This window comes from Nuphar pumila, chromosome 6, assembly GCF_984573655.1.
Source record: "Nuphar pumila chromosome 6, dmNupPumi1.hap1.1, whole genome shotgun sequence".
In the NCBI taxonomy this organism is placed as follows: Eukaryota; Viridiplantae; Streptophyta; class Magnoliopsida; order Nymphaeales; family Nymphaeaceae; genus Nuphar; species Nuphar pumila.
In genome coordinates this window covers 118,777,172-118,789,196 of record NC_143254.1, presented here as the reverse complement: position 1 = coordinate 118,789,196, position 12,025 = coordinate 118,777,172, and the positions used below count along the sequence as shown (strand labels likewise).

General features: G+C 35.0%; 1 protein-coding gene across 1 annotated transcript in view; it reads right to left on the bottom strand.

Annotated features, from left to right (window-relative positions):
• LOC149835901 (uncharacterized) overlaps positions 1 to 12,025 on the bottom strand; it is a 74,333-nt gene that overhangs the window by 46,807 nt on the left and 15,501 nt on the right. The window contains exon 4 of the mRNA XM_090008837.1: positions 11,271 to 11,392. Coding sequence (XP_089864963.1) covers positions 11,271 to 11,392 — 122 coding nt within the window. The remainder of the gene's footprint in view (positions 1 to 11,270; positions 11,393 to 12,025) is intronic.

Genomic DNA, 12,025 nt, shown 5'->3' with positions numbered 1-12,025 from the left:
GAGTGCCTTGGAGTTGGTTGGTGTTTTCTTTTTGTTTTTGAGAAGAAATTTGGGATCCAAACCACCTCCACTCTATCTCTACTATGTGTGTGTGGCTATAAGTGTGCATTATTGAATGAACTTTGAGACCCAATTAAAAAACTAACCTAATTATATTTATTGTTTTTTTCTCGTCAATTATGTTTTTTTCTAGGATTCGTAGATAGCTTATACACCAAGATTGTCCATTTTGCATTTGTTTTCATGTAATGTGGTCAGCAGAATGCATGATGTTAATATATATTTTGTGTTATGTATTTTAACGAGGAGATACGTAAGAAGGTAGGTGTTGCACCCATTGAAAATAAGATGCGAGAGAATCGTTTACGGTGGTTTGGACATATTCGGCGAAGGCCTAATGATGCTCCAGTTAGAAGGTTGGAGAAATGGGAAAATATATTAGTTAAAAGAGGTCGGGGTAGGCCTAGGAAGACTTGGATGGAGATGATAGGAAAGGATATGAATGCTTTGAACCTCATCGAGGACATGACATTGGATAGAAATGATTGGAGGAAAAGGATCCATGTGGAAGACCCAAAATGAATTTCTTTTCTGGTTCATATCGCTGACCCCAATTGTTTTGGGATGAAGGCGTAGTTGTTGTTGTTGTTGTTGTATTTTTGCATGGGATCATGGAGTTAAAGTTTTAAATCCTACTAAAGATCTCAAACTCGTAGGACATTAATTTGCAATTACTATCATAAAGAGACTACAAGAGGCATCTATAAGCTAAAACATCACTTAGCTGGCACAAAGCATGGTGTAAGCATGTGCAAAGCGGTTCCACCTTACGTGAAAAGATTTTTTTAGAATCATCTAAAGGATCATATGCTAAAGAAAGAAGAGTTAGAACAAAACAAGTCGGATATCGGGAGAAGTGTTTATTTTGGATCATCAACCGGCAATAATGTAAATAAAGAAGCTAGTAGATCAGGTAGTGATGCAAAAACAAGTGTAGCTGGTCCTATGGACCTTTTTGTGAACAAAGAAGCACGACAAACCACAATAAACACTGCTTTCAAAAGAGATGAAAGAAAAAATGTATGTCGTGCCATTGGTAGATTTTTTTATGCAAATGCCTTATCATTTAATCTTTGCAACAGTCCATATTTTTTTACAATGATAGAAGCTATTGCAAATTATGGGCGAGGGTTCAAACCACCTTCTTATCATGAGATTAGAACGTGGATTTTGAAGAACGAGGTAGATTGTACTCATGAAATTTTGAAAGAGTTCAAAAAAGAGTGGCCAAAGGTTGGTTGCAGTATTATGGCAGATGGTTGGACAGATGGGAAAGGAAGAAACTTAATTAATTTTCTTGTGAACAGCTCATCTGGGACAGTATTTTTGAAGTCCGTTGACATCAGCGACATGGAAAAAACTGGTGCAAATTTGTGTAAGTTATTTGAAGAAGTTGTTAAAGAAGTTGGTGAAAGTAATGTGGTGGAATTCATTACAGATAATGCACCAAATTATGTGACAGCTGGAAATATGTTAACAGCAGGAAAAACATGTTTTTGGACACCATGTGCAGCTCACTGCTTCGATCTTATGTTAGAAGATATTGGAAAGATATCAATTTTTAAAGATACAGTGGAAAAGGCAAAAAAAATTACAAGATACATTTATAGTCATGCATGGGTATTAAATTTAATGAGAAAATTCACAAAGAAGAAAGAACTTCTGCGTTCAACCGTCACTCGTTTTGCCACAACATATCTTACACTTTATAGTATTGGATGTTATAAGAAAGAGTTAAAGTCGATGTTCTTATCTTCAAATTTTAGAACATCTAATTACTATAAGAAATTTGATGCTAAGAACATTTCTTATATTGTTCTTAATGATCATAAGTTTTGGGCTGCCATATCATATGCAATTAAAGTTACACTACCTCTCGTGAAAGTGTTGTGACTCGTTGATGCAGACGAACCTGCTATGGGATTTTTGTATGAGGCAATGGATAGAGCGAAGGAGGAAATTGCTTCAAACCTTGACAATGTCCAAAGAAAATATAAACCTATTTGGGATATCATTGATAGACGATGGGACTTGCAACTTCATAAGCCTTTGCATGCAGCTGCCTATTATTTAAATCCACATTTTCATTATGCTGACAACTTCAACCCTGATGGAGAAGTTATGGGTGGCTTTTATGATTGTGTTGAAAAATTAGTTTCTGATGCAAATATTCGGTTAAAAATTACAACACAAATCGATGCATTTAAAAAGGCAAAGGGCTTGTTTGGCAGAGAGGCAACTGTTACAACAAGAAAATTAAAAAGTCCTGGTAAGTTTGCAATTATGTTGTTATTTGTCAATATTTTTTATGTTTTTGTTAATTATGACATTCTTAATGTTTTTATCAATTTTTTATTATTTTATTTGAATGCAACTGATTGGTGGAGTTCATTTGGGCACAAAAATCCTGAGTTGATGAATTTTGCAATTCGAATTTTAAGTTTGACATGCAGTGCATCGGGCTGTGAGAGGAATTGGAGTACTTTCTCATTGGTTTGTGACTTTGTATTTTATTTTTGAAATACATTTTTATATGTTTAATTATCTTATATTTGATTATCAATGATTTGAAATTATAGGTGCATACAAAACGAAACTTGAACAAGATGAATGCATTGATTTTTGTAATGTACAATATGAAATTAAGAGAGAGAAATATGAAGAGGAGGGCTACCAAAGACCCTATATGTCTACATCATATAGACTCAGACGATGAATGGATTGTGGAAAAGGAAGATCCAGTGTTGCCAAGTGATCCCAATTGGTTGGAGGATTCATGGTTGGATCCGAACTTCGACATAAATGTCATTGAGCATATGCCTGTTGAAAAAGTCACTCCACCTCATGTTTCACAAAGTGGTTCTAGGCAAGACATGTCTTCAAGAGATCGAGGTAAAGTTATATGCATTTTACCTAGCTATGAATATAAATGTATTTTTTTAATTACATAACATAAATATTTAATACATGATTTTTTATTGAAGGAAAAAGAAAAGCAAAAGAAGTAATTGAGGACGTGGATGAAGAAAGTGTAGATGATGAAGAGTCAGAGAATTAAGATGAAGAAGAACCTATTTATATGGATTATTCATATGATGATATTGAAGACTTAAATATTGATGATGACGAGACACAACAAGAGCCTAGGCCCTAATTCATATCATAGAGCTATTGGCCATTTATATGTTTTTTGGGACTTTCAGTTGTAATTGTGAATGTTAACACTCTCATTTTGAAGAATTCTGGACAAATACATTAACATTTGGTGGTTAATGTTAACATGCATTTTTTAATTATGACATGATGTTGTTAGTGCTAATATGCATTTTGTTGTTAATGTTAGTTTTTTATTGAATGAATGCCCATATTTATGCAATTAGATACTTATATAGACCAAGTTGTTGCATTAATGTTACTTTTACAAGTTAATCTCATATGTTTTTCGTATTTATTTGAGATTTTTTATTTCGTGTTGGTTGGCGCTTCATCAATAAAGCATTTCTTATTTATTTATAATTTTAGATCATTTTTATAGTTTTTTTTAAGTTTAAAAAAAATTGAGGCTTACGTCTCGCCTCAGATTTTGGTGGAGCGCCTCGCTACGCCTCAACGCTTTTCACAACACTGCCCTGAAGTCATCAATGCAAAGTTAAGATTGGAAGATGGAACACCTCTCGAGGATCCTACTCCCTACCGTCAACTTGTTGGGTCTCTAACCTACTTATCCCTCACTCGGCCAGATATAGCTCATGTCGTCCACTCTGTCAGTCAGTTTCAATGTGCACCTACAACCGTGCACATGAGTGCAGCCTTAAGGACTGTCAGATACATTAAAAACACCATAACTAAGGGAGTTTTTCTTTCCTCTTCTTCATCAATTGATTTAATTGCTTATACTTATGCTGATTGGGGAGGAAATCTCAATGACAGAGTCTCAACTACGAGTTTTTGTGTTTTCTTAGGTGACTATGATTTCTTGGAGATGCAAAAAACAATACAAAGTATCCTTGTCCTCAACGGAAGCGAAATATCGTGCTATGGCCACTACAACCATGGAACTTGTATGGCTGAGAAGTCTCCTCAGTGATATGGGCATTGTCATCTCTACTCCTTCGAAGATGTATTGTGACAACAAAAGCGTAATTTACATTGCAAGCAATCACACATTTCATGAGCGTACTAAGCACATCGAGATGGACTGCCATTACGTACGTGATGAATACCTAAGAGGAACCATAGCACTACCTTACGTCACATCCGAGTACCAGTTGGCGGACTTCTTCTCTAAAGCCCTTGCTGCTCCTCGTTTTTTGTTTCTCCTTAACAAGCTTTCGGTTATATCCCCGTAAAGCTTGAGGGAGGGTGTTAAAATACATGTTATCTATCTATCTATATATATATTGTCTAATATACCCAATAGTGGTATTTTAGTCATTTCACAAGTACCCGATAGGGGTACTTGTTATTTTCTCCTTTTTTTGTATTTATTTTGCACATTATTTTTTCTTTTTTAGTTTTGTTTTTTACCCACATAAGGGGCTCCACCATTGAGTCGATGGGGCCCCCAACGGTCACATTTGTGACCGTTGGGGGCTCCCAACGACTCCATGGGGAGCCCCCTTTGTGGCTCTTCTTTTTAGGCCATAAGGCCACCCCTCTCTCCCTTTCTTTTTGTATATATAGGGGTGCCCCCCTCTTGTATTCTTCGCTCTTGAGAGCTCTCTTTTTTCAATAAGAGACATTTATATTTTTATGTTGTGTTGTCTCTTTGTGGATTTGGGTGTTATCCCTTTTGTTTGTCCATTGGTGGATGTTGTAAGTGCTTATCGCACTCTGTTTTTCCGCATATCTCATTACAATTGCCCACATTTGCAACTTACCAGACAAAGTATGTACCATGACTCAAGGAGGAAAAAGTATTAGAGAATACAATAGTGAGTTGTCCGACCTTCGAAATGAATTGGCTTTTCTTGAGCCATAATGGCATTGTCCCGAAGACATAGAACTCCTTCAAAGACAAATTGATGTGGAGCATTTTTATCCATTCATCAATGGTCTAAGGCCAGAGTTTGAGCCTACCAAACCGACTCTTCTTCATAGAGGAAAAGATCTTTCTATTAAAGATATTATTACAGAGCTAAGTATGGAGGAAAATAAACTAAAAAAGAAAATATTTAAAGAAGATGATGATTCGGTCCTAATCGTGTCTAAGCCAAAAAACTATGTTCATGCTTACAAACCAACACATTATGAACCAAAACATGTTAAGACATATTATCTTAAATTAAAGAGGTCCTAAGAGAAGAAGATAGCATCGATTGAACAAGAGTCAAGTGAGTTAAAAGCTAGATAAGAATCAAACATTGAGAGCATGTCTTTGACTCAACTTCTAGAAGCTCTCCAACCTTTACTCAAAGGAGCTTCATCAACCAGAGTCACGGTCTCTTCTGTTGGCATCTCTAACCCTGGTAAGACTTTTTGCCTTCTTGACTCAAGTACCTGATTTTATGACACCAAATGGTGATATCCTATCTAAATGTCATAACTCAAGCGAGTCAAATGTTTTTACTACCAATGGGACATCCCTTGAGATAAAAGAGAATAGGAAATTTCGAAAATGTTTCAAAAGGTTTTTTTATTCTAAAAAATAGATATATTCCTAAGTTAAACCTAAAATTTTTGTCTGCCTCTCAATTATTTGACCATGGGTATAATGTTTCCTTCTCTTCTATTGGTTGTCGAGTGCAGGATCATCAGTCAGGGAAGCTGATTAAGGAAGGCCATAGGGAAGGAGATTTATACTACATAGATTTTTTAGAAATACCCAAAAATACATTTTGTTACAATGTTCAGAAACTGAATTTTGATTTATGGCATAAAAGACTTGGCCATCCTAATGTATCCAAAATCCAACACTTTTCAAATATGAAAAAAAATTGTAATTTTGAAAATTTTATATGTGAAGATTGTATTCTTGGCAAGATAAAAAGATTGTCATTCCAAGAAAGAACTTTTGTATCTACACAACCGCTGAAGTTAGTGCATTCGGATGTTTGGGGCAGCGCACCTACTATATTTAAGGGTGATTTGCATATGTTGTAATCTTTGTTGATGATTTTACTAAACAAACGTGGATTTATTTTCTCAAATATAAATCTGAAGTTTTTTTCATATTTTTAAATATTTCATAATTTGATCAAAAATAAATTTCAAAAGGATGTCTTCATCTTTCAGACTGATTTAGTGGGAGAATTTTATCAAAAGATTTTAAAGATTATCTAGAATCAAATGGTATTACACATCAAAAATCTTGTTCGTACACACTACAACAAAATGGCTTGGCCGAAAGAAAACATAGACACATCATAGAAACTACAAAAACTTTTTTTATCTCAAATCAAGTACCTAAAGAATTTTGGGCCAAAGCCACTTTGACTGCAGTTTATCTTATTAATAGAATGTCATCTGTTATCTTGAAAAATATATCACCGGTTGAAAAACTCTTTAAACTTACTCCTGATTATTCTAAACTAAGGGTTTTTGGATGCAAATGTTTTGTATTTACTTATAAAAATGATAAACTTTCTCCTTGTGTTATTCCATGTGCCTTTTTGGGGTATGCAAATAACTAAAAAGGTTATAAATGTTTTGATTTTAAAAATAAGAAATTATATGTTTCAAAAAATATGGCTTTCTTAGAAAAAGAAAAAAAATCAATTTAAAAATCCTAAAAACATGACTGAGTATTAACAAAGCTCTAATAAGTCTAGTTCATAGTTCATAGTTCATGTAGAAGTCTTGTCGTGCTTGTGTCTGAAGCTGATGGAATCTCTCCTGAAGTCAAACTTTGGCATCATACACTAGGTCATTGCAATTTGAGTTTTGTCCAAACTTTATTTAATAAAGGTCTTATTCCTTTGAAGAATAAGATATCTAAAATTCCCCTTTCATGTTCTTCTTATCATTTAAGAGTCATGCTCTACCTTTTGATTATGCTAATAAAAGAGTTTTGTTTTCATTTGAGTTTATTCATTCTGATATCTAGGGGTCTGCTCCATATGTGTCTATGTCTAATTCTTGTTACTATGTTTTTTTTATTGATGACTTCACTAAGTATACCCGGATCTATTTTTTAAAAAGCAAAGACCGTTTGAAACCTTTAAAAGATTCAAGGCCTATATTAAAAAAAATTGCTTGAAAAATCCTTTGTTTTCGTAGTGATGGTGGTGGTGAGTATATGTCAGTAGCTTTCACTAAATTGTTGCATGAAAATGGTATTTTGTGTGAGGTATCTTGTCCAAAAACATCTCAATAGAATGGGACAACAGAAAGGAAGCAAAGACACATAGTAGAGACTGCTTTAACTATGTTAATAGAGTCAAAAGTAAGGAATGACATGTGGGGAGAAGCCTTTCATATGGTCGTGTATTGCATTAATTGTATATCTCTCTAATCCGGAAGGATGGTCACCATACTACCTATTGTTTGGCAAGCAACCTGATTATTCCCTAATGCATGTGTTTGGCAGTAAATGTTTTGTGCATATTGATTGCTCTTTGCATAATAAGTTGTCTCCAAGAGCGCAGGAATGCCAATTTATGGGTTAGGATGATGAATATTTAGGATACAGATGCTTCAATCCAACCACTCTAAAGCTGGTCATATCCAGAGATTGAGAATGATCCACTAAGAGAGGTGGTTCCTCAAACAGATCAAATACTCAGCCACAAGTTCCATTGGCCAACGACCATGTCATTAACATCAGATCAAAATCAATTGATAGGTGTTGAACCTTTTGAAAGGATATAGAGTCTATGGCAGTACGGGTGTAAGAGTCCAATTCGTCCCACATCCCTCGCATTTTACCAAGATACTCATAGAAGGGTTGATTCTTCATTTTTTTATTTCGTAGAATGCTTTAAGAGAGTTGATACATACGGACTATATCATAGTGCTCGCTATATAATTCTCACGCACTTTTCCACATTTGCTCGGCAGTTTCAAGGAAAAGAAATCCCTCGACAATTTTTTACTCCATTGAATTGAGCAGCCAAGACATGACTAAGTCATTGTTACATTTCCACTCTTTGTACTTAGGATCACGAGGATTCGATTTAGATTGGTCACCTGTAACGTATTCGAGTTTTGATCTCCCACTTAGATAAAGCATGGCTGCCTTTGACCATGACGCATAATTTGTTCCATTCAGCAACAGCAATGTTATCTTGTGTGAAGGACTTTTAGATTCTTGAATGACAATGGAGGTTGTGCCGCTGCCAATTGGTGATGTCAGAGTTCCACCATTGTTACCAGATCCATCGGCCATGATCGCAGAGAAAAAGAATCAAAAGAACACCAAAAGATCAATATCAACGAATGCCTGCTCTGATATCATGTAGTGATTTACATGATATGGCTATTGAGATTGTTGTGATTTGTAGACAACGCCGGGTCACGATTTACACGGTGTGGCCGCTAGGATGATCACGATTTGTCACAATAGATAATTAATGTGGTTCGGCTATAGAGCCTACATCCACGGTGGAAGGCAGCTCAGAGGCTCACTTTTTCTATATATCTCTTCATTGTTTACATGAGATATTTATACAAGAAAAGAGGATAATAAGATAAGGAAAGAGAAAAACTATAGTAATTGCCTTAACAAGAATTGTTAAGAATCAGCTCTAACAAATCTGCAGGATTCTCCCATAATTTCCAGAAGTCAATCTTATCGTGAAAGACTGGCTGCTTTATGGAGATATTTTCATCAAGCACTATATGGTCTAAAACAAGCATCAGGGGTCAGGTTTGAAACATAAAGTAAGAATCTTTGTGCCTTGGGGTTCTCTCGTAGCCAGTGTGATTATTCACTATATTTGCATTATGATCAAGTGCATAGTACTATCGTTTTAGTATATGTTGATGACATTATCATTAAGAGAAGTGATGTGTCATGTGTTAAAAAGTTAAAGAGTATTCTTGGCATGAAATTTTATATGAAAGACTTAGGTGACTTAAGGAAATTTCTCGGTGTTGAGATAGACTATGAAAGTATATGACTCTTGTACAGCAAAAATAAGACAAGAATGTCCATAGGCCTAGTGGGCACCTTGCAATACTTAATGTTTACGCATCCAGATTTGATTTTTGCAATAAATCAAATATCCCAATCTATGCATGCACCTAAACAAAGTCATAAGGAGGCAGCCAAGAGGATTTTGCGCTATATGAAAGGCACTATTAGGGATGGTTTAGTTTATCAATGTGGTGTCAAATTCAATGATATACCATTCACTGTTTTGGCTTATTCCGATTCCAATTGGGCAAGAGATCCTTCTACTAGATGGTCAATTACACGGTATGGAGTTTTTCTTGGTGACCATTTGATTTCTTGGGGAAGAAGAAAACAGCGTATAATAGCACGATCAAGTACCGAGGTTGAATATAGATTCATGGCAGTAGTGACCTCAGAAGTCTTGTGGATGTTAGACATCTCCTCACAGCATTACATCAGCCCATTAGTAAATCTTTGTTCTTTTATGGCAATCGAAGTGCAATTGCAATTGCCTCCAATCCCATTCAACACGGCAAGATTTATGTCACATGGGTGCGGGTGCGACACGGGTGCGGCGCAATTTTAAAAATTTTGGACACGGGGACTCGGCTATATATATATATATATATATATATATATATATATATATATATATATATATATATATATATATATATATATATATATATATATATATAGTATGCACTGTGACTGTGCACAGCACAGTCACTGTGCACAGCATAGTCACTGTGACTGTACACAGCACAGTCTCTTTATATATATTTTTTTTTTAAATATAAAAAAATCATTTTTTTTTTTAGTTTTTCACCTTAAAAATGAACGAATATAGACTCGGTCAATGTTGACCGAGTCCAAAACGAAGACGGACTCGGCCTCGATTCGTTGACCGAGTCCGGACCGTGTCCTAAGCCGCACCCGTGTCGGGGCGTGTCGACTCGGGTGCGGCGCCTCCCTAGCCGAGTCTGTGTGACTTAGGGCAAGATGAAACATGTTGAATTGGATCAACACTTTGTTCGAGAGAAGATTGAAAGTCAAAAGATTCAACCTCTATTTACTAAAGGAAATAGCATATCTCTTTACAAAGCCACTCTCAGTTGCTAGGCATTGGCATCTCAAAGGCAAATTGTCCATGGTGATTTCTACCCCCTGTTCAGTTTGAGTGGGGGCGTGTTAGAAATATGAACCAGACCAGGGATATTTCTGTCCATGTAAAAACAGTGTATATTTATTGTAATATACTCATCAACATTAAGGGTATTTCTGTCATGACAAGTGTTTTAATATAAAAACAGAAAAGGGCGTGACCTAACAGAATCACGACCCATTGTTCTCTCTCACCTTCTTTTCTCTTGCCTTCTTGTTTACAGTTGGGATGAATGGGATAACCCCATTCGTACCTCCAGACATGCTCTTAGAATCTGCAAGTGTGTGAAGCAGATTCAACCTTGATTAAGTAAATAAGACCCACGTGGTCTACCCAATCCAACCCACCAGGTATTGATGACATGTATCCAAATATTTCCATTATGTCCTTATTTATATTTTTTCTCATGTTCATAATAAGTTAAAACTTTATGCGTAAGCTTCATATTTTTTCTTTTTTAGCTAAATAATTTACCCCTAAGCTATCTCACATGCATATGGTAGTAGATACAGGGATATTGACAGTTTTATAAGTTATCAATATCACTAGTTTACAAGGGAATATATTACTGTTACAAGAGTAAAAATGAAGCATCCATGTGACAATCCCTCAGATGTGTGGGTCATGCTGTTCAGATGAAACTAATTTTGGCAACGGAGATAAAAGGGAGGCCCACTTTCTGAAGCAATGACTCGACAAGGATTTAGTAGCCAGCTGATATATATGATGGAAATCACAAAAATTAGCCTCAAAATCTCAAATCCGATTTCACTGGCACAGCTCAACTCTTTATTAGATATCGCTCCTCCCAGGAAAAGAGAAAAAAACAAGGATAGTTGTATTTTAGAAACTATCTACTTCAATGCCAATTGTAGTTGATCTTTTGCAGGTTGAAAGAGAAATAGCGAGCAACTTTATAGTATATACTTCTCATTCAAGAAAAAGAAGTTACGATGACATAACATGAGAAATATTCATAATTTAACTAACCATTTTTTATGGAACCTGACCCTAACTGGCCGTGCTTATTCCAACCAAAAGAAAATGAGTCTCCATTTTCAGTAACCACCACTGTATGGTTCCTGCCAGCCCCGGCTTTAATAATTTTATATCTGCATCAATAACAATCACATGTAACTACCTTTCAAAAAGCAGTAGAAAAATAAAACAATTAAAAAAAGGACCAGTATAAATGAAAACATGAATTATCTAAGTTAAACAAGAAGTCCCCACTCCACTAAATGAACTTGAAATCACTTTAGAAGCTCAAGAAATTTCCTACAGTTTTTTCTTTCTTAAGATTAAGACTAGGAGAACAAATTTGTGAAAAAGAAAATAAAAAGGATGAAATTTTTCAAAAATGGGCCACAAACTATGTCACATAGGTGCGGGTGCGAGTGCGGCGAAGCAGCACTTTAAAAAAACTTGGGTGCAGGAGGGTATATATATATATATATATATATATATATATATATATATATATATATATATATATATATATATATATATATATATATATATTAACAGTTAACAATAACACTAATGATATAAAAAACAATTATCATAATATCATCAATTCATCATGCATACAATAAATCAAATTAACAATCTACACATTTATTCTTCATCATAAAAACTAACACCACAATTAAATCAACCTAAATATATTGTAGAAACAATCAAACAATTAAAGCAAAAAAGAAGTAATATCATTTTCAATTTAGCAATGGAATGGTAGGTTTGCT